The sequence below is a fragment of the Erpetoichthys calabaricus genome, chromosome 12 (genome assembly GCF_900747795.2).
Source record: "Erpetoichthys calabaricus chromosome 12, fErpCal1.3, whole genome shotgun sequence".
NCBI lineage: Eukaryota > Metazoa > Chordata > Cladistia > Polypteriformes > Polypteridae > Erpetoichthys > Erpetoichthys calabaricus.
The window spans coordinates 119,357,069-119,381,493 of record NC_041405.2 but is presented as its reverse complement, the minus strand read 5'-3'; the positions used below and the strand labels follow the sequence as shown (position 1 = coordinate 119,381,493).

Genomic DNA, 24,425 nt, shown 5'->3' with positions numbered 1-24,425 from the left:
TACTGTCATTATTGACTGAATGACCCCCTTGACCCTGAACTGGATTAAGAAGAGTTGAAAATGTTTAGTGAATAGATGTTGATGAATCACATTTACTGATAAACAGTGCAAAGTAATTGTGGTAGTACCACAAAGTAACAAAGGTGTAATTTTTTATAATTCTTTTATTTTCTTTTTAAAAACATATTGCTTATGACAAAATTACACATTAAAAACTTTCAGGTAGGGCCACATGAGCTTGACCTTATTGTAAACACAAAAAGAGGAATGTTCCTCATTGATAAATAAATGAATAAATAAATTATAAATGCATAAATTAAATTTATTAAATAAATAAATTGATAAATGCAGTTGTGACATATACCAGCAATCCAACGTTCACCAAAACTTAGTTGCAATCTCCTTAGTATAAGGCCTTCACACTTTGCTGTCATTTAGTAAAAACTTATACAGTATCACAAGAGTCAGTTGCATTCTAATACCTGGATTGGGAATATTTATAATTTGAACTAACCAGGTAAGCAGTTGTAAATAAGACTCAACAAATAAAAATAAAATATATATTCCTTAACAAAATATTTTCAACCCTGCTTAATCTTATTCAGGGTGGGGGTTCTGGAGCTTATCCCTGCAGCACTAAGCACAAGGCAGAAACCCTGGAAGGGAAACCAGTTAATCTCAAGACCCACTCATACACACACACACATTCACCCTCCTACAGGGCCTATCCAACATAAACATACTTGGAATATGGGAGGAAAATTGAGGCACTCACAGACAAATTATCGCAGGTATGGGAAGGAAATCCAAATTTCACATCAACAAAGACCTAGTGCATGATTCAAACAAATTAAATTGGATCCACAAGGCAGCAGTGGCAACCGCTGCACCACCATACAACATATTTCATTCTTTAACATGATGCAATTACAATTTAATAATACAGTAACATAATTCAATTGTCAAGGAACTAAAAATAAAGAGAACATCAGGATGAGAACAACCTAATTCAGGACAAACCAAATCATAGCAAGGGTAAGAAGTACTATCATGTCACAAAAAAAGGGAGTAAAACTCCAGTTATCCCCAAAACCCTATAAGTGAAAGAAGCTCACAGTTAAATGCAATAATGCTTGCAAACAGAAAAGCATCAAGGAGTTGGTGTGCAGACAATAAATGTCATGAACAATTCTTCCAAGCACTGTTTCCTTATATAGCACAATGCTTATCCATTTTGTGATTGCATCATATTTATCACATGTGCACCAGTGTTAAAGTTCACTTAGATCCTAACTTAAAAGAAGAACTTGCAAATTATGACATAAGCAATAAACAGAGTCTATTGAACTATCTACAGTATCCACTATACAGTATAAGATACATCACCTGGATGCACTAGGACACGTCATCAGTGATGTATTCTGAGGTCATCGGGGGTTTTGGGTCTCGCAACGTCATACACCCTCGCTCAGGTGACCCAGCCGGGGTTGATCAGTCCCCAGCTTGTAACCCAGTAGCAATCCACAGATCAGCCCTCTTCATCCAAAACCACCTTGAGGCTTTCTCTGCTGCTTCATTTGCGGATTTAATGGCCCTCTTCTTGGACGCTCCTGTTATGCCAAACCATGTGAGGATTCTGTAGAGTGAGCACCCCGCAAATCCTCTGCAGCCAATATCTATGGGCTCATAGAGTACCCTCCAGCCTCTGACTCTTCACTCCTCCACCAGCTCCTGGTACTTGGCACGTTTCCTCTCGTTAGCTTCCTCGATACGCTCTTCCCAGGGCACTGTCAGTTCCAGCATGATCAGCTGTTTTGAGGCCTCTGATGTAATGATCATGTCTGGCTGGAGTGTTGTTGTTATAATTTGCTGCGGGAACTTTAGCTGGTTTCCCAAGTCAGCCTGCAGCTGCCAGTCAGAGGCTGTGTGGAAGAGGCCTCAAAACGAAGGTAACTGCCTTCTTTGGGCCGTGGAGGAGTTTGCTTGTCTTGATGGCTGCAGCCAAGCTTTCAGCAACTGCCTTGAGCACCTTGTCATGGTGCCACCGGTAGCGGCTGTCTGCCAGTGCCTTAGGGCAGTTGCTGAGTAGATGTTCTAGAGAGCCTCTTCCTGAACAAAGTGGGCAGGATGGTGTCTCACTCTTTCCCCAGGCGTGGAAGTTTGCTGCACCAGGAACCAGACACAAAAGAAATCTCCCTGCATGATGTCCAACCAGGGGATCCTTCGCTGGAGAGTACTCTCCCACCTTGTCCATGCACTCTGTTGCCGGAGTCCTACTGCCCTGCTCATTCTCTCTTCCACCACCAATGCTCAGACCTCTTCCTGGAGTAGATGAATTCTCTCCTTGCCCTGGGCCTTGCCGACCTGGGTCTTTGGAAAATAGCCCAGACCTGCTCTACCTGTTGCCACGGTGCCCACCAGAGCCTTCTGTCTCAGGCGTGACTCTGCCACCTCCACATCCTTCTCCGCCCTCCATTTCCTGCCTGTCCTCACCTCAATGCCAGCTGCTGACACCTTACTATCCTTGGAGTCCCTGTACTGTAGGGCTTCTCTGGTGCGTGCTACCATGAATTCTTCCGTAAGGCCGCTAAATGGTAGCAGCAGGATGTTCCTTGATCCATACAGTGCTGCGCTGGTGAGGTTGTGTGGGAGTCCCAGCCACCTCCGAAAAAAGCTGCTGATCTTCTTTTCAAGGGACTCAACTGTTGAAAACAGGACTGCATATACCAGCAGAGGCCATAGGACCCGGGGCAGGATTGAGTGCTGATAGATCCAGGCTTTAAACCTACCAGGCAGGCCAGACCTATCAACCTTGGTGAGCCATGTCCCAGGCTTCTTGTTGGATTTCTGAATAGCAGCTGTGTGTTACAGACATGAGTCAAAGACTTTCCCCAAACTCTTGACTGGCTGCTCTGTGATGGATGGGATGACTGTTCCCGCGATAGCAAATTGGTACTTATCAGTCACCTGCCCCTTCTTTACTACCAGGTACCTTGACTTTGGAAGGATTAAAACTCATCCTTGCCCATGTGATGAGTCTCTCAAGTCCTTGTAGGATCCACCTGCTCCCTGGGACCGATGATGTCGTGATGGTTAGATCATCCATACAGGCTCTTATCGGGGGCTGTCGTACACCTGACTTAGTCAGGGGCCCTCTGCATTCTACTTCAGCTGCGTTGACCACCATATTCATGGCAAGGGCAAAAAGAATAACAGAGATGGTGCACCCTGTTATTATTCCCTTGCCAAGCCAATGCCAGTCTGATATTTCTGACCCAGAAGTGACCCTTATCCTGAAATTGATATAGTAATCCAGGATCAGATCCTTGATTTTCCTGGGAACATGGTGGCGATGTAGTGCAAGCTCAACCAGCTTGTGTGGTATAGACCCATAGGCATTGGCCAGGTCCAACCACAACACAGCAAGGTCGCCTCTGTTCTTCGCCTCTCTGATCAGCTGAATTACCACACCTGTGTGCTCCAGGAAGCCAGGGACTCCAGGAATCCCCCCTTCTGGACAGAGGGGTCAATGTAGTTATTCTTGAGGAGGAACTCTGTCAGTCTTTTGGATACGATGCTAAAAGCACCTTTCCTTCTTCACTCAGCAGGGAGATCATTTGAAACTGGTCGATGTTCCTGGAATTCTCCTCTTTAGGGACCCAAACTCCCTCAGCACACCTCCATTGGTCAGCGACTTTCCTTCTTCGCCAGATCACCTTCAAGTTCTTCCATAGGTGCTGGCAAAGCGCAGGGCAACGATTATAGACAAGGTAGGGTACGCCGCTCAGGCCTGGACTTCTTCCGCAGGATGTTCTGCAGTTCTGCCAATGCCTGCTATTCCTCATCAGCAGCTGTCTTGTACTGCTTCTTGAGGGTATAAGACAAAAATGGCGTGACACTGGGTTGAGCCCAGGCCAACTCATGCAAGAAGATGCACTTGTGGCATGACTGAAAACAAACATAACAGAAGAGAGGGCTAAAATACTACTAAAAACACTTCAAAACAAAGGAAACATGGTTAACAGATAGATAGATAGATAGATAGATAGATAGATAGATAGATAGATAGATAGATAGATAGATAGATAGATAGATAGATAGATAGATAGATAGATAGATAGGATACTTTATTAATCCCAGGGGGAAATTCACATACTCCAGCAGCAAAAAATATTAAATTAAAGAGTAATAAAAAATGCAGGTAAAAAACAGACAATAACTTGAATAATGTTCAACGTTTACCCCCTCTGGTGGAATTGAAGAGTCGCATAGTTTGGGGGAGGAATGATCTTCTCAGTCTGTCAGTGGAGCAGGACAGTGACAGCAGTCTGTCGCTGAAACTGCTCCTCTGTCTGGAGATGACACTGTTTAATGGATGTAGTGGATTCTCCATAATTGATAGGAGCCTGCTGAGTGCCCGTTGCTCTGCTACGGATGTCAAACCGTCCAGCTCTATGCCAACAATAGAGCCTGCCTTCCTCACCAGTTTGTCCAGGCGTGAGGCATCCTTCTTCTTAATGCTGCCTCCCCAGCACACCACTGCGTAGAAGAGGGCACTCGCCACAACCATCTGATAGAACATCTGCAGCATCTTACTGCAGATGTTGAAGGATGCCAGTCTTCTAAGGAAGTACAGGCGGCTCTGTCCTTTCTTGCACATAGAATCAGTATTGGCAGTCCAGTCCAATTTATCGTCCAGCTGCATTCCCAGGTATTTATAGGTCTGCACCCTCTGCACACAGTCACCTCTGATGATCACGGGGTCCATGAGGGGCCTGGGTCTCCTAAAATCCACCACCAGTTTCTTGGTTTTGCTGGTGTTCAGTTGTAGGTGGTTTAAGTCGCACCATTTAACAAAGTCCTTGATGAGGTTTCTATACTCCTCCTCCTGCCCACTCCTGATGCAGTCCACGATAGCAGTGTCGTCAGCAAACTTTTGCACGTGGCAGGACTCCGAGTTATATTGGAAGTCCGATGTATATAGGCTGAACAGGACCGGAGAAAGTACAGTCCCCTGCGGCGCTCCTGTGTTGCTGACCACAATGTCAGATCTGCAATTCCCGAGACGCACATACTGAGGTCTGTTTGTAAGATAGTCCACGATCCATGCCACCAGGTATGAATCTACTCCCATCTCTGTCAGCTTGTCCCTAAGGAGCAGAGGTTGGATGGTGTTGAAGGCGCTAGAGAAGTCTAGAAACATAATTCTTACAGCGCCACTGCCTCTGTCCAAGTGGGAGAGGGATCGATGTAGCATATAGATGATGGCATCTTCCACTCCCACCTTCTCCTGGTATGTGAACTGCAGAGGGTCGAGGGCGTGTTGGACCTGTGGCCTCAGGTGGTGAAGCAGCAGTCGCTCCATGGTCTTCATCACATGTGATGTTAGAGCGACAGGCTGGAAGTCATTCAGCTCACCAGGACGTGATACCTTTGGGACTGGGGTGATGCAAGATGTTTTCCAAAGCCTTGGGACTTTCCCCTGTTCCAGGCTCAGGTTGAAGATGCGCTGTAGAGGACCCCCTAGCTCTGATGCACAGACCTTCAGCAGTCGTGGCGATACTCCATCTGGACCTGCTGCTTTGCTGGCACGAAGTTTCCTCAGCTCTCTGCTCACTTGCGCTGCTGTAATTGTGGGTGGGGATGTCTCTCCTATGTTGGTATCAGCAGAAGGATGTGTAGAGAGTGCAGTACTCCGAGGTGAGAGTGGGTTAGGGTGGTCAAACCTGTTAAAGAAGATGTTCATTTGGTTTGCTCTTTTCACGTCTCTCTCGATGGTGGTACCCCGCTTCGAGCTGCAGCCAGTGATGATCTTCATCCCATCCCACACTTCCTTCATGCTGTTGTTCTGCAACTTCTGCTCCAGCTTTCTCCTGTACTGCTCCTTCGCCGCCCTGAGCTGGACTCGGAGTTCCTTCTGCACGCGCTTGAGCTCATGCTGATCACCGTCTTTAAAGGCTCTTTTCTTCTGGTTCAAAAGGCCCTTGATGTCACTTGTAATCCATGGCTTGTTGTTAGCATAGCAGCGTACAGTTCTTACTGGAACTACAATGTTCATACAGAAGTTGATGTAGTCAGTAGTGCAGTCAACAACCTCCTCAATGTTCTCACTATGTGATCCCTGCAGGATATCCCAGTCTGTAGTTCCAAAACATTGTCTCAGAGCATTCTCAGCCTCCAGGGTCCACTTCCTGAATGATCGTGTGGTTACAGGTAGGACTCTCACTTTTGGTTTGTAGTGAGGCTGAAGCAGAACCAGGTTATGATCTCCTTTCCCAAGCGCAGGCAGCGGGGTGGCACTGTATGCGTCTTTAACGTTTGCATACAGTAAATCAATAGTCTTATTTCCCCGGGTGTTGCAGTCCACATACTGGGAGAATGCAGGTAATGTTTTGTCCAGCGTCACATGGTTAAAGTCTCCAGCGATTAGCACAAGTGCCTTGGGGTGCTGCATTTGTAACTTAGCAACAGCAGAATGGATGATGTCACTCGCTATCTCCACGTCCGCCCGAGGAGGAATATACACGATGACAACAATGACATGTCCAAACTCTCTGGGCAAGTAATAGGGACGCAGACTTATGGCCAACAGTTCGATGTCCCTGCAGCAAGTGGAGATTTTGACTTTAACATGTCCAGAGTTACACCACCGTGTATTAACATAGAGAGCGAGTCCTCCTCCTTTGTGCTTCCCACAGGTACTTGTGTCTCTGTCCGCTCTGACTGTGCTAAACCCGGGTAGCTCCACATTAGCATCTGGGATGGTGTTAGTTAGCCACGTTTCGCAGAAACACAACAAACTGCATTCTCTGTAGGTTCTGACATTTTTCACCAGCGCAGCCAGTTCGTCGATCTTATTTGAGATTGAGTTCACATTCCCCAGAATAACAGAAGGCACCGAAGGCTTAAAACGCCACTTTCTCGCAAGCTGCTTCAGATGAAATACAACATTATCTTGTTGAACTGTTTAATACCTAACTTTAACACACCTAAACTACCAGTTACTCTTACCACATTAATATTTATATTAAAATACTTATTGAAAAAACTTTATTTTCCCAAAGCCTAAACTGAAAATGGTAGTAAAGTAGCAGAGCTTGAACTATAGACATTGTCCGTGTGGAATCTGTACATTCTCCCTACATTTCCATATACATTTTTTATTGCTTCTGAAACAAACAACATAATAAGTAGGAGAGTATTAAATAAGGACCCAATTTTTTAAAACACTGGTCGATCTCACCACTACAATCTTCCTTCCATGCACAACAAACAGTTGGCAATTTCTGGAAGAATAAATGCACAATTGTATCTTATATCTCTTGGCTAGCCTGTTCATACTCCGGAAACCTGCTTTGCATTTTTCACCCCATGGGATAAAGCTTAGATGAAATGATAACGTTACACGTCATGTGTTTTTTTCATTTGTTTCCTGTGCAGTACAAATGGGAACAAGCTTTGAAGATTTTCAGATGCAAGTGGCAATGATAAGATGTTAACTATTGTACTGCACTGGAGAGATTGCTGTGTAGAAAAAAGGTATCTGCCCCAATGTCAAATGAAGTGAAATTCTCTCTACTGATTTAACCACCATTTTCGGTATTTACCCAGTTGCGACCCAGATTTTGGGGGTACTGGGGCAGAGGTTTTTACAGGCAGATGCTCTCCACATTTCCCAACACACAAGAGGGACGGATGGTGATATTTTTCTAACACCATGTTAAAGGGATACAAATGAAGAGAAATTAACCATTGCAAATCAGGTATGCTCTGCACATCAGTTTAAATGTATTTGATTTAATAAGCAGGCTATACATGTTGAATAAAACTTTAACAATGACGTCATATTGAGAGATTCTGAACAAAAGGAACAGATATAACTAAGTTTGCCTGAACTATAACCAGAATGTCGAGGCAACCATTTCAGATTAGCTGTGTCAGGTTAAAGTTCATTGGTCTGAAATACAATATACCACTATGTTGCTGACTTTTTGTTGAACAAGATACTGTGTTCCATTTCAGTATTTTTCTTATCATTCATACTTGTAACTCAAAGCTTCATTCCCTTTGGCAAGCTGCCAAGTCAGTCCACTGTTCTCAACAGTGTATAAGTGTGAAAGTATCTCAAATATCCACATCAGTTTTTGGCCACGTTTTCCCAACTTAGTTTTCTGTATCGTCTGACCAGATAATGAACGCCAAACAAAAACAATTTGAAATGTTATTTATCAAGGTAAACTAGCACACAAATAGCTCCAATGTAACAAACATGTTAACAAGATTCGTTCTACTATCACAGACTGCCAGGCCCATTACCTGGTCAGGACACTTTCGTAAAGGAAGGACTGGGGGAGAGCATGCACATGGCATTATAATAATAATAATTCATTACATTTATGTAGCATTATGTCCCCCGAAGCAATTAGATGGCAGCCCCTCTGAGTTGCAGCAGTCCCTTGGATCCAACAGGGCTTCATGGAAGTTGCAGTTCAACACAGCCCTGTTGGGTACTATGGATGCCACCAGGAGGTGCTGCAGGGACTGTGGAGTCCAAATTCATTGGACTTCCATCACACTCAGAAGTGTTTCCAGACCATTCTAATGGGCCACTGGAAGTACTCCTGGTGTGGCATAAAAGAAGCCTGCTGCTTTCATTCCGGGAGCCAGAGTCACGAGGTGGAGAACAAAGCTTGATGGAGAAGGAGTGGAGGTAGACAGAGGAAGAAAGAAGAAGAGATCTGCTTTGTTTGTTATGTGCTCTGTTTCCCACAGCAGAATAAAAGCCTTGTGTATTGTTGGATTTGTGTCTGGGTCTGTCTGTGTTGGGTTTGGGGAGATGGAGCCCTATCTTTAAATATCTGGTTAAATATCTGGTTATGTATTTATCAAGATATCATGTGTCTATGCGTATCTACTGCTAAATGAACCATGGGGATGACCAGCAGACAATATGGATTTTGCTAATAATAATAATGCTTACTCACAGGGCGCTTACCAAAAAACAAAGCTACAAAATGTTTCACACACACCAATCAGTGAAAAAACTAAAAAAGCACAGTAAGATATAAAGCTTCACAAAAATGTATCCTTAAGTGGTATTGAAACAAGAAATAAAATAAATGCAAACTCAAAAGGTCAAATTAGGTTCAGATTATTAAAACACAACAAGAAAGAAATATAAAACAACATAACAAAACACAAATAGGTTAGTGCAGAAAAGTCTTATGAAACAACCACATTTAAAGAAGGGATTTGGAAGTAAATGAAGATTCAGCAAGCCTGAATTGCACCAACAAGCTCTTGCAAAGCTTGGGTGCTATGAATGCAAAATAATGCCCCCCTTTATTATATAAATGGATAAAAGGATTGGTCCTAGGATTGAACCTTAGTTAATGCTGAGAAAGGACAATGAACCCTGACCGCCACTACAATTTGTCAAGTAAGAAGTGAACCATTGCAATGCAATCCCCAACATACCCACCTAACACCATAATGTGTCACTCAATATGCAGTTGTGAATTGTGTCAAAAGCTGCACTTAGGTAAAGCAGTACAAGGAAAGAAGAGTTACTAGCATTAGCACTCATTTAAATACTGTTAGTGATTCTAAGCAGAGCGTTTTCAGTACTGTAATATTTTAGAAAGCCAGACTGAAATTTTCTAAAAATGTTTTTGCCACTAATGGTTTCTAGTAAGGAGACTATTTTTCCAGAATTTTGAGATCATACACAATTCTGACATTGTCCCATAATTATTGTAGGTGGGTGGGTCAAGGCCTGTTTTTGTTGTTTTGGTTTTTTTTTTAAGTTGCTAAACACAAGCACTCTTAAAATATTCCGGGACATTGCCAGAACAGAGAAAAACAATAGTAATGAGGAATGTAAATGTAGCTATTAAATCCAAAACATTAAACAGAAATTTGGGGTGCATAACCACAACAAAGCTGGAAGAAGTTTTTAAGCTTGAGACAGTAACCATTAAATCATTAAGTGATACTAGCAAAAAGTGGTTTTATGTGATGCCGTAGGGTCAGGATACCTCACAAAAATAAATCAGTGAAAAGTGATTAAAATGTAACACATTCTTTAGTAGAGAATTCACTTACATTAAACTGACTAGATTTAAATGATGACCAATTGTATTCATTAAAATTCTTGGACCATACTTATCAAGAAAAACTAAACTGGGGAGAAATATTTAGCTCTCTCCATCTTAACCAGTAAACGTTTTTGTAAACATTGAACCCCAAGCCTTGTTTTCCACCACATATGTTCAACTTACCTATATTCTCTTTTAAGAGGAAATTTTCATTGATCCAGTGAGATGCACTATTATTATGTACTAACCAACCCGCGGCGTACCATACACCGCATAATCAGGCCGCTTTTTTAATGATTTTTAAGCACAGGGAGAAAATTAACATTTGAAAAATCGGTAATGTAATAAATCACCAAGAAAAGTAACATTGTAACAATGCATGGAACGAACCAACATACAATTGTCCGTGACTGAAAACTGGCGGACCGCCGTCACGCCTTCTCCTCCCAGGGGTGGACGGCGCTCGGGCGCAGAGGGCGGAACGGGAGGAGAGGGGAAGGACGCCCATTCCGCCCCCTCCATCATGCTAGTCTGCTGATTTCTCGTTCAGTATGCACTGCCTGCTCATGTGCCCACCCCCAACTCGTCACCTGAGTCGTTTTCCTCTTTGCACAGTCCACATGCACCTGTGAGGGAGGGGGTTGTGTACAAAGGGCAGGGACGTAATCAGTGCGAGCGTATGACCCGCTAGCCAACCCGCGGTGTAGCATACGACGTATAATTATGTATTGATGGGTGAACACTTCCTGAACGACACAGTTGTCCAAATGGGGTGGGTTTGTGGATACCACTGTGAGTGAATGAAAAGATGGACCTCTGGAGAGAGCAACATACAATTGTCCGTAACTGAAAGCGGGATCGTCTGTGACGATGGAGGCCACGCTGGTGAAAGTTACTTCGTCGGTAGGGATAAGTTTCAGCACTTGTTCATTAAGGTGTAGCGAATCTTCGTTGTTGACGCTTAATATAGCTTCCGTACTGAGTTGTTCCGGAGTCACGGTTGAGAAACACTTTTTTAATGTCTTTTAAGCACAGGGAAAAAATTAACATGTGAAACATCCATAATGTAATAAGCCACCAAGGAAAGTAACATTGCAATAATGCACGCTACGATCCAATCGCTGTAAACAGAAGTGAAAACAAAATCGAGCCCAGTGCATTCTTTAACTGCCTTGTAGCGCAGTGGTAGTGTTGCTGCTTTGCAGTAAGGAGACTGTGGAAGATTTTGGGTTCGCTTCCTGGTTTCTCCCTGTGTGGATAGTGCTTTGAATACTGAAAACACTGGTATATCAATGTAATGAAGTATTATTATTCTTATGCGTCCAGCGCTCGCTCTCTCTCGCGCGCGCCTGTATGTATGTGTGTGTGTGTCGCTTGCTCTCTCTCGCTTGCTCGCTGCACGTGTTCCTGCAGGCATACCAGTAAGTGAATGAAAAGATGGAACTCTGGAGAGAGCAACATACAACTGTCCGTGACTGAAAACTGGTTTTGGCAGATACATGCACATCTTTTTGAAAGTTTGGCCCTGTGCCTTATTAATTGTCATCTCAAAGGCAAATCTAACAGGAAATTGTCTTCGTGTTAAAGTAAAAGGCAAATTATCCGCGACAAACAAACTGTTTTACACGCTGCATACCAACCTGCGGCATAGTATACGCTGCATAATCACACCACTTTTTTAATGTTTTTTAAGCAGAGGGAAAAAAATTAACATTTGCAAAATCCATAACGCTGCTTTCAGTAAGTACAATGCACACGTGTTTAATTTGTCGGCCACTTTTTGCCAGCCGTCTTTTCTGGTTTGGGGTGCTTTTGCAGTGTTACCGCTTGTGCATATTAAATCTTGAAATCCTTCGAGTAACTAATTAACTAACTAACACCCACCCACCCAGCTTGTGTGAAAAAATGCGCCCATTCTTTCATCATTTTGTTGCAGCCTATCAAAGACTTGCTGATCATGTTTTCTAGGCTCAATATACATTGTCTTTTCACTCAGCGCGGGGGCGCGCATTCATCTCGGATTATTACATCCTGCTAGACTTATCTGCTACATGGCTGCGTTTGAAAAACCGACTTATCCCTGATGAGTTTCACCGGCATTAATGATTAGGAATCTGGTTTGAACAAAACCCTGCATCCACAGGGGTTCACCAGGACCGAGTTTGGGAAACACTGCTGAACACAGATGAAACCAACTCAGGTGAGGAGTTGGGGCGGGCAAAGTAGTTGCAGCTATTGATTATTCAGTGTTGTTTGCCTGGGTGTCTGATCTGCGTTGACTGACATGGCTATTTTCTGCGTATCCCATGGTTGTCTTCCGGCAGTGTGAATGCCTCGAGAGACAGGGCGTCCTTGTGTGGTGAGTTGTTGCAGTTTGTGACCACATCGCCGACGTTATCCCAATGTTGGCAAACAGCGAACAGCCATGTTGCGAAGTTTGAGAGCAACAGTTTCGTCAATGACATTTTTCCAAAAAAACCCGACTGATAGAAACAAACAGTTACCTGATGCAGGAATTTCTATAACATTGAAAGAAGTGTTGTTTCCATGAAATACATTTGAAGCAGTAGCCATGGAGGGCAAAAGAACAGTCAACGTGGCTCACAGCTGGATTTGGACAGCAGCACAGACCAAAACAAGCATGTGTTTGATGAGCTGTTTGAGTTGGCGGGCAGTGCTCTGAGGTGCGTTCCCAATCACGTGGGAGGAGGGGTAGAGTTTCTGGGCGGGGCTTCGTTGTTCTTTTCCCATGGTTTTCGATGGTGGACGTGGTCGGGTGTCGTAACCGAAAAGAATAATGAAAAGTCAACGTGGCTCAGAGGTGCATGTGGACTCCTAGCACAGACGAAAGGGACTAACTGGGTGGTCGGTGAGTTTTTGCGTCCGGGCACATGAGCAGGCAGTTTGAATGCCTAGAGAGCGAGGGTTGATGCGGGCCGGGGAAAAAGGAGTGTTGGTGGGTGGGGAAACATCTTCCGTGTTCCTGCAGGACCATCTAAGAAAACGCATGTTTGTCACGGATGCAGTGGATGCCAGTCGGGGAATAAGGAGTGTTGGTGGGCGGGGAAACGTTTTCCGTGTTCCTGCAGGACCATCTAAGAAGACGCATGTTTGTCGCGGATGCGAAATGCTGTATGTAGCATGTAAAACAGTTTGCTATGGTGCACGCGGTCGTGCGTCGTAACCGAAAAGTCAACGTGGCTCAGAGGTGCATGTGTACTGTACCACAGGCAAACATAAATGACGGTGTTTATTCCAAGTCGTCGCGTCTGAGTTGGTGTGCTTGGCTCTGCGAGTTGTCGTCGTATCCAATGGTCTTAGAGTTGGTGGGCATGGCTCCTTCCTGCGTGCGCCATGGGCGTCTTACTTGTCGGCGGCTTAGTGAATCCACACCCCTTCCTGCGTGCTTTCCATGGGTGGCTACTTGTCGGCAGCTTAGTGAATTATATATATAGATAGCTCTGTATTTTAATTGGACCATAGCATCAAGAGTGGAAGAGTAGAGATGTTTAAAATGGTTTTCTAAAGTATCAATAACAAAAAAAGTCTTCATTTACTGGGAGGACAGATGTGACTGTAGCAAGAAAGATTTTCATTAACAATATAGAAAAAAGCCAAGCAAAATGACACCTTTTATTGGCTAACTAAAAAGATTACAATATGCAAGCTTTCGAGGCAACTGAGGCCTGAAGAAGGGGCCTGAGTTGCCTCGAAAGCTTGCATATTGTAATCGTTTTAGTTAGCCAATAAAAGGTGTCATTTTGCTTGGCTTTTCTCTACATACATAATGGCTAACACGGTACAACACCCTAGTACTACATTAACAATATGAAAATACACTATCCAAGTTTGTTTTGAGTGAGACTTTAAAGGGAAATTTAAATACAATGCAGGAATGATCTGATGCAAAAAGATTCAAGGAACTACTGACTGAAAAACCTGAGCAAATGAGTTCCTCCATTTACAGCATGAGTATAGTATGAAACATGCAATACCACCCATGTTCATTTTTCACAGTTTTGTCATATTTAAAGATGAAAGTATTTTTAAAAAATCAAATAATAGGTTGATGATATTAAACATATAAAGTATTTTGACCTACATTTTTGGCCTAAATTTAAACAATTGGTTAATGAATTATCCCATCTATAACCACATGCATTTTGCATTGATTCTTTTACCCTTGGTTTGTTTTATTTAAGATGTTAAACCAGTTGAAGAAGAAGTGCACACCTGAAATGGACTTAGGACTAGTGCCCCTAACTCATAAAATTGAAACCTCAATGGAGGAAAACCTTTTTTTTTTAAATATTGAAATACCTGCCACAAATAAACAGACATTGTGGCAATTTAATAAAGGCAAAACATCCAATCAATATTTCTTTGTAGTTAAAGAGTTTTACTGCTGTGATGTCTGCATTTGAAAATTTTGGACTGTAAAAGCTCAAAGCTTGAGCTTCATATAAACTCAGAATACACAAAGTCCTGAATGTATAAGACACATTTTATGAATAACTGACAGCAGTGGGTTTTGTTGTTGGTATCTACTTCTAAAACCTTTTCAGCTCTAACCTTTACAGTGTCTTCAAATGCTGACCCAACACTGTGCCTTAAGTGTCTTTTTATTTACTTGATTCTGACTCTTCATGTGTCCCATACATTCTATCTTTCACACCAAACATTTTTATTTTATTGCTTGACCATCTCAATCTGTAGTAGTGATGATTCTAAGTTTTAGAAAAGCTAACATTTAGTATATTTTATGGACTGAAAACAAAGTACCATAAATGGAGAGTAAAATCCTAGTATATGAGCTGGAATCAAAATTGACACAAAGGTTATGGCAGTGTTCAAAATGTGTAGCAGCTTTACAAAAATGAGACATCTGGAAATGTATTTGCTTGTTGCAAAGTTAGGGCACTTTACCAAATATGTTTACATTTCTGAGCTGAAAAAATTACATTAAGAATTTTTTTAAGGGCTGCAAACAAATCAAATACATTCAATGTGCTGGAAAATCCACTAATGTCAATTAAAACCAGAGTTGCCAGGTTGGGGGGAAATCAGGGCCATGGGAGAAAAAATGGGGAAAAGAATTTCATTGGGTAAAATACTGATTTCTTCAAGGCAGGGTAATTTTGTTATGTGAATTACCTTCCTATAGAAACACTTTCCATGTCTTCTCCATCTCAACAATGCTCAATGAAAGCATCATCCAGCAATAAAAAAAATACTGTACAACACAACAGCCACCTATCATGACTCCAGCCATTCATCTTGATGCTCATGTTTGATAGGTTAGTGGTTAGAGTGCTTTAGGATTGATGTGCCATTTCTCTGTGACATACTTATTCTGCCCTAGCCCTAGCCTAGTTAATTTTTCTAATTTATTTAACAAGATTCAGAGTTCCAGCTACACATGAAAGCAGACCTATGGCTGGTATTAGCTTGCAGAATTCTCTGAAGTCATTGTATTAACTTCACCAGTTTAGACTCAAAATGTTTTGAGTATATTTTTTATAACAATTATTTTTTTGTAATGGCAGCTCCTATAAACATTAAGGTACAGGTAGAGAATCATCAGTAAATGAAATATAGAACCAGAGATTATAAAAGAGTGTCTTTATTATTTAAATTATTAATTTTTCTTTTCTAAAATGTTTGTCTTTCAAATGAAACTGTGATTAAATATTATATTTTGGGATAAAAATTATTCTGAGTTATTTCATTTGAAAATTAAACTGTTCATGTCACAGAGCACAACACTGCATTTACTGTACATGTTTGTCAATGGTGGTTCCCATTAGAGATTTATTATACAGCAAGTTAATTACAATGTAATATGATTAAACAGAATATTGCATAGTTTTTATCAAGTCAAAAATTAAACCTGTTTTGAATAACAAAAAGTGCCCAAACCATGCCATTTTTTTGCAGGTGGTATGGAAACAAATTGAACAATTTAAAATATAATCTACTTATATAAAATCCTAAGCCTAAAAGTACAACGATTTTATGTGACTTTTATGTCATTTTTTTGTCACGCTTTAAATTGGGCTTATTTTAAAACCTACATATATATGTTTGGTATCATTCTTTTCAGAATTGATCGAACTTTAATGTGATGTTAAATTTTCAGATTCTTATTCTGTTTCTTAAATTATAAACAAAAAAATATCAAGAACTCACATCTTGTGAGACCAGACTTTGTGCCAAGAGATTTAACCACGCCCAGGGCCGGAAATAAAAGTCAAAGAGTAGGACAGCTGCTGTACGGGCTTTTAAATGTTCGAAGCGCCGCACAAGATGCAAATCACATGGCACAGCTATAGCAGCAAGCCAGCAGCTGATCGAGCAAAGAGGAGGTAAAAAAAAAAAAAAAAAACTATATTTGTTTCCCATTGTATCACTGTTTATGAGGGGGTTTCAGAGGAGCGACCGTGTCTCCTTGGGGTGCGTTCATCCTCCCTCTTCACAACACGAGCGGCAGAGACATGAAGGGGCTGGTGCATAGCGCAGGCTGGGGGGGTTGGCGAGTGAAGCGAGCAGGGGGCAAACCCTCTAATATTATAGTTAAATTATAGGGTGGCATGGTGGTGCAGGCCTTGCAGCAAGAAATCCAGGGTTCGTGCCTCAGGTCCTCACTGTATCTGAGTGGGTTTCCTCCCACAACTCAAAAACATTTAAGTCAGGTGGACTGGCCATGCTAAATTGTCCTGGGTGTGTGTTCGCCCTAAGGTCGACTGGCATCCTACCCAGGGATTAGTCCTGCCTTTTGTCCTGTGCTGGCTGGAATAGACCCAAGCACTCCCACCCTGACCCTGCTCAGGACTACGAAAATGAGAGACTAGTAGATTTGTAGCTCTTAATCAGGTTAGGTAATCTACTTGTACAAGTGACAAGACTTTTCTTTACAATACAACAGAATTCTGTTTTTTGAAAATGCGTGTATTAAGCATGGAAATTATTAAATAATATGTAATATGATATGTCTCCAAACTGTGTTAAACTGGTTTGCTGATGGGGGGATTTTGACTGTAGTAACTGGCAACCCTGCCCAAAACTGACTGGAAAGACTTGGCAAGGTAAAACAATTTTTTTTGAAGTTGTACAAATTATGGGAGGGGAGTCAAAATGATTCATACTGAACAGAAGAAATACATTTAGGATGCTTTTCTTTATTTCAATCACAAAACGGGGGCAAATCTGAATGAAAAAAAATACTTGTGGTTTAAAAGAGCGAAGCGGAACAATTCAAAATCCCCCCAAACGCAATCGGTTCCCAAGTGTAAGCTGTCCACAAACGTTTTCTGTTACCAGAAACACACGCTTCTTTCCAGCAGTACTCAAAATATGCTCCAGGGAGATCGCAACGTGTTTTTTCCGCTACATACCCGAGTTTTTCCCATGAAAACAATACTTCAAATATAGAGAAAGTAAAACGGCATCCGTGTGCTGCAATTGGGTACCTCCCAAAAGCTGGATGCCCTTCGTCCGGTTTTTAATTAAACCCAGAGCTCCCAGAACCACTTACGGCGGATTGTTTTCCCTCACTTCACTCTATTAGAGTCGCGGGGTGCTTGTGAAGTAGTGGCCGGGATGCTGGCTTTCCCCTTCGACTGTTATACTTAATGCGCCCGCTCCCTACGGACGCCAAGACACCCTTTGCTTACGAAGCCCCTTGCAAGAGAGACAGCAGTTTTTGTGCGGATATTTTCTAGCGAGAGGATGAACTGCACCGCCAGCCCGTGTCTCGCCCCCTGCTTTAGGGAATTGCTCGAAGAATTCCGCAACCGAACACAGACGTCTAGCGCCGATAAGGAGAAGAATGCGCATTTATTCATCATTGTTATCGTTGTATTCTACGCCGCTATCGCCATGGCCCTGCTACTTGCCTACATCAAATCCAGGAAGCTCGAGAATAAAAACGACCCTTACCACATCTATATTAAGAAAAACTGGAACGTGGCCGAGGGAGCCCGAGCGCTCGAGTCGGACCGCGATAGCGTGGAGATCGAGCAGCTGCTGAACTGACTGGGAGAGGCGGACTGAGCCACACCGCGCCGCCGGTGGACACTCGGAGAGAACAGCGAGGGCTCCTCCTCTGCGTGCTTGACATTACACGGTACACGTTTCTTCTTTTCAGCCAGTAAACAAATAGTGTACCGACATCTGTGTACAATCTCAGTCCATCACCGCACCCCTAAATCGGAATCGAGACTGGAAGGGAACAGCTGGAGAAACAGACGTCCAGGAGCCTTGAAGGAAAACGGGGGAGTGAAGACCAAAGAGAAATTGTCGGGATCATTTTTACGCTTGCTGATTTGTTAAAATATCTGTTCATTTTAAACATATGCATTACTTTTGTGCTATTTGTTTTTGTGTACTATTTTGGTTATCGATGGGTAATTTTAGAAAATCATAATCTTTAATAGATTTCTGTTCTAACATATTTAACCAAATATGTACATAAACGCTAGCTTTAAAATAAGAGGAACAGCAGGGATTTTTCTGTTTTCTATAATCGTACATCATATTTTATATTCAAATATTAATTTGTATTTTAAGTTATTTATGTGAAATTGAACATTTCATACCTAAATTGTGTATAATATATAAAACGTACAGTATGTTACAATTTAAAAATAAAACGTTAAATTCTATTTTTGATTATTCCTAATAATCCTTTAAATTAATAATATTTTTTTACATTTTCTATAGCGCTTTTCTCACTGCTCAAAGCGCTCTCCGCGCTGGGAAGACTCGGAAGGCGAACCCATGAACTACTGCGAGCTAGCCGCGCTAAAATTAGTTGTTTATACATAGTTTATATTCTTCAACTTGACCATCTTTAAAGCAGTTTTTAAAAACGTATTCATTTATATTTAGACTTAAGGAAGTTTTAGGAACATGAACAGCAATGGATTCAGTTCTTCAAAGGGCTCCACCCAAATTGCTGTATTGTCCCCAAACCGTTAAATGAGTTGACGGGTGGCTGGCCACACTGCTCCAAGTATTCTTATGTTGAATTAGCTCAGGAAGGTCCACCTCTTCACAGATTACTTTTGAACTAGATCACCAGGTCTAAGAAGCTACAATATTTTATGTCTAAACCACAGTACAGTATCAATTTAAAGGGATCATTTACATAACGTTATGGAACATAGGTTTAACTTTGTCCACATTCATCTGCCTTTTTCATTGTTGACCTTGGATATGATTTAGAAGGTAAAGATAAAATGCAAAGCGGCAAGTGATTTTTTTTTTAAGACTTGTAATGAATTTTTGCCGATAATTTTCTGGCCTGATGTGGTCCACTGTCACTGTGTTAACAATACAGTACATTGTTGTAGTTAGGTAAAATACTTTTACACAATCTTTATTTTTTGAACTTCCCTTGTCCTTTATAGCACCATAGTGATCTGTTTGCTGACATCAAGCTGACTCACTATCAGTTCACGGGTGTGTTGCCTCTTGATTGAGATAATGTCACTGCAATCTAGTCTAACATTTCTGGGTTATTTCTTGGAAACCTAACCATTCACTTGAGTACAAATGTGACTAAAAAAGAGCAAATATACCTGGTGTGGCTGATTTGGTTACATTGTGGAAATTTCAGAGAAAGGAGACATTGTTATTGTTTTCAAAAACTTGAGTAGTCAGTTTTATTTTTTTCCTACTGATTCATAATTTTTTTTTCTTGTTACTTGCACATTGCACAAACCCTATACCATGTATAAACACACAACCTTTCTAACATAGAAGTGTATACCTTAAATGCAACCGGTACAAGTGATGAACATTCATTAATTTCCAGCTTCAGTACATTTAAATCTGTGTATAATTTATTACTGTAGACCTTTTTAGGGACATAAAGCTCTTCGAGAACATCATGATGATACAAGCTGAACATGCACAGCCTGGGCACAATCAATATGGAATTTGTCTGTGCTTCTCTGCTCCCAGTTTTTTCCAGGTAATCACCTGTCTTTTCCCTTAAAGGAAATGTTACCTGGAAATATGATGAAGTTGTATGACTAAGTGTGTCCTTTTCTTCCAACCACAGTAGGTCATGTGTTAGGCCTATTGTCACTATAGTATGTTTCTAAATTCCCAGGACTCTGTGATGGAAAAGTGGTGCTCAGAAAGTGGATAAATGAATAATTCCAAAGAAATTAATGAAAAAAATTAACAAGCTATAAGGTAGAAGGTTGTTCTGCTCAGGAGATATTGAAAAACCCAAACAATTCAAAGCAAAAGAGAAAGGTATTATTAGGTATGTTTTAAAAAGTTAATTTTGACATGCCTGACATTATATTTTGAAAAAATGTCATCATAGCTATAGACATTAGAGACCCAGGTCATATTCTAGTCTGGTATCAACAATTGAAGTTTTAATGGTTGTGAGAGATTTGCTACCTTTTGTGTTTGTATACTTTTCTCTCCAAAGTAAACCTGGTAAACTTTACCTACATGACCCTGATGACCACAGGATTTCATTACTACCACTTTCATTTCCAGAGTTCTTTTACTCCCTTAATTACATGTCTGTTTACAAACCTAATTGCTAGTGTTTTTGCTAAAAATGATAGTTTTACTTTCTTGTATTAACATTCATCAGAGATTTCAAAGATTTGAAAATTTGTAGGTGTTAAATGTATGTTCTCACTACTATGTTTCTATGTTATTTTAAAACATTAAACTTTTTAGCTAGGGCTTCTCTCCTAAATAGGTTTCTGTACAAGTGTCAGATAAAACAGAACAGACACAGGTTCACGTGATGACTACACTTTAATTTTTTTATGCATCTGGACAAAGAGTTGCATAAGCAAATACATTTTACATAAAATGCAGAACTGGCAAACAGTTTAATCTGTTATAGAAATGTAAATATGACTACAATTCTGATTATGAAGTCATTAATAATGATGGGTGGCTCAGTGACAGCATTGCTGCTTAACAGTGACTGAGTTTGAATCCCAGTTTAGTTACTTCTGTGTGGACTTGGTGCATTGTTTTCCTTGAATGTGTTTGCTTTCTCTAAATAGTCCAGTTGTTCTCCTACACCCCAAAAATGTGCAGGCAGGGTTTATAACATTTCTTGGTGGGCACATTGTGTGAACCTTGTTATTTACCGCAATTGTGCTGGGATAAGATCACACCCTTGCCATTCTGAATTAGATTAAGTGGGCTCAGTAGTGGATTGATGGAAACATCAGGTGCAAGGCAGTATCCAAATCTAGACAAATTACAGTTAATTGCAGTACAGTAGACATTCATGCACACTCCAATACTGGGCACATTAACCTAACACATTTTTTGGAATATAGGAGATAAGCAGGAATCCCTTTCCTGGCCAGGATGCTCTAAAGGAAGAACAGCATGGAAGGAGGCATAACACAGCTGAGATGGGGCAGAATCCACATCCCATGCAAAGGAATAAATCATTAGACAGTATGGAGGCGCTGGGATATGAAAAGCAGTTCATCCCCAGTACAATAGAAGGCAGTGCTCCGCTGGTGGATCCAGTAAACATGGCCACAGGGGTTTATGGAAATCATAGTCCTGTCTGGTTCTTTGGGTGCCATCAGGGGGCACTGCAGGGAGGAGGACTCCCAGTTTCAGGAGGCTTCCCTCAGGCTATGACCCATTACTGGAAGTACTCCAATGTCTGACATAAAAGCGAGCTGTCCAACCTCCTCTGGTAAGAGTTTGTCTAGAGGCAGAAAGCAAAGCTCAGCTGGAGGAGGAAAAGGAGTAGTTTATTGAAAGGCTGTGGAATTGTTCTGTAAAAGAAGGTGTTTTGTGCAATAAAAACCTTTATTTTGTAACTTGAACTGCTTAGTGTGGTGTGCCTGGGGTTTTGGGGCTCGGTGGCACCCCGTGTCTTTTACACCAATAATAAATAAACATTGTAGCTTTCATTACAGTTGCCAAATTCATAATGTTATAAAACTTTTTTTTTTTTTTTATTGCTCCTTAAATATTAATTAATTGAAATAATGAGCAGTATGGTGGTCAGCATTTAACACTATTGTCTTTCAGCTCCAAGAACCTGCATTCATTTCCTAGTTTTCCCATAGTTTGCATGTTTGTCCCATATTTCTGTGGTTTTCTCAAAGTATTCCATTGCCTCTAACATTCAAAGATATTTGTGTTTTGGGTTGCAGTTGTCTTGTGATAGCTGTGTCAACAGGGGTTCCTGCCTTGTAGCTAATGCAGTCAGAAATCAGAATTGACTCCATCATCTATCCATCCATCCATCCATTGTCTCCCGCTTATCCGAGGTCGGGTCGCGGGGGCAGCAGCTTGAGCAGAGATGCCCAGACTTCCCTCTCCCCGGCCACTTCTTCTAGCTCTTCCGGGAGAATCCCAAGGCGTTCCCAGGCCAGTCGAGAGACATAGTCCCTCCAGCGTGTCCTGGGTCTTCCCCGGGGCCTCCTCCCGGTTGGACGTGCCCGGAACACCTCACCAGGGAGGCGTCCAGGAGGCATCCTGATCAGATGCCCGAGCCACCTCATCTGACTCCTCTCGATGCGGAGGAGCAGCGGCTCTACTCTGAGCCCCTCCCGGATGACTGAGCTTCTCACCCTATCTTTAAGGGAAAGCCCAGACACCCTGCGGAGGAAACTCATTTCAGCCGCTTGTATTCGCGATCTCGTTCTTTCGGTCACTACCCATAGCTCATGACCATAGGTGAGGGTAGGAACATAGATCGACTGGTAAATTGAGAGCTTCGCCTTGCGGCTCAGCTCCTTTTTCACCACGACAGACCGATGCAATGCCCGCATTACTGCGGATGCCGCACCGATCCGCCTGTCGATCTCACGCTCCATTCTTCCCTCACTCGTGAACAAGACCCCGAGATACTTGAACTCCTCCACTTGGGGCAGGATCTCGCTACCAACCCTGAGGGGGCACTCCACCCTTTTCCGGCTGAGGACCATGGTCTCGGATTTGGAGGTGCTGATTCTCATCCCAGCCGCTTCACACTCGGCTGCGAACCGATCCAGAGAGAGCTGAAGATCACGGCCTGATGAAGCAAACAGGACAACATCATCTGCAAAAAGCAGTGACCCAATCCTGAGCCCACCAAACTGGACCCTCTCAACACCCTGGCTGCGCCTAGAAATTCTGTCCATAAAAGATATGAACAGAATCGGTGACAAAGGGCAGCCCTGGCAGAGTCCAACTCTCACTGGAAACGGGTTCGACTTACTGCCGGCAATGCGGACCAAGCTCTGGCACCGATCGTACAGGGACTGAACAGCCCTTATCAGGGGGGCCGGTACCCCATACTCTCGGAGTACCCCCCACAGGATTCCCCGAGGGACACAGTCGAATGCCTTTTCTAAGTCCACAAAACACATGTAGACTGGTTGGGCAAACTCCCATGCACCCTCCAGGACCCTGCTAAGGGTATAGAGCTGGTCCACTGTTCCGCGACCAGGACGAAAACCACACTGTTCCTCCTGAATCCGAGGCTCGACTATCCGACGGACCCTCCTCTCCAGGACCCCTGAATAGACTTTTCCAGGGAGGCTGAGGAGTGTGATCCCTCTGTAGTTGGAACACACCCTCCGATCCCCCTTCTTAAAGAGGGGGACCACCACCCCGGTCTGCCAATCCAGAGGCACTGTCCCTGATGTCCATGCGATGTTGCAGAGGCGTGTCAGCCAAGACAGTCCTACAACATCCAGAGCCTTGAGGAACTCCGGGCGTATCTCATCCACCCCCGGGGCCCTACCACCAAGGAGTTTTTTGACCACCTCGGTGACCTCAGTCCCAGAGATGGGGGAGCCCACCCCTGAGTCCCCAGGCTCTGCTTCCTCATTGGAAGGCATGTTAATGGGATTGAGGAGGTCTTCGAAGTATTCCCCCCACCGACCCACAACATCCCGAGTCGAGGTCAGCAGCGCACCATCCCCACCATATACAGTGTTGACACTGCACTGCTTCCCCTTCCTGATACGCCGGATGGTGGACCAGAATCTCCTCGAAGCCGTCCGAAAGTCATTCTCCATGGCCTCCCCAAACTCCTCCCACGCCCGAGTTTTTGCCTCAGCAACCACCAAAGCCGCATTCCGCTTGGCCTGCCGGTACCTATCAGCTGCCTCCGGGGTCCCACAGGACAAAAGGGTCCTGTAGGACTCCTTCTTCAGCTTGACGGCATCCTTCACCGCCGGTGTCCACCAGCGGGTTCGGGGATTGCCGCCACGACAGGCACTGACCACCTTACGGCCACAGCTCTGGTCAGCTGCCTCAACAATAGAGGCACGGAACATGGCCCATTCGGACTCAATGTCCCCCACCTCCCTCGTGATGTGG

General features: G+C 42.9%; 1 protein-coding gene and 1 pseudogene across 1 annotated transcript; one reads left to right on the top strand and one right to left on the bottom strand.

Annotated features, from left to right (window-relative positions):
* Window positions 1-1,491: 1,491 nt before the first annotated feature.
* LOC114663136 (uncharacterized) lies at window positions 1,492-3,923 on the bottom strand (annotated as a pseudogene).
* A 13,902-nt stretch (window positions 3,924-17,825) lies between these two features.
* On the top strand, window positions 17,826-18,131 carry LOC114663135 (potassium voltage-gated channel subfamily E member 2-like). Its single transcript, XM_028816891.1, has one exon. The coding sequence runs from the start codon at window positions 17,826-17,828 to the stop codon at window positions 18,129-18,131; it is 306 nt and encodes a 101-aa protein (XP_028672724.1).
* The last annotated feature ends 6,294 nt before the right edge of the window (window positions 18,132-24,425 follow it).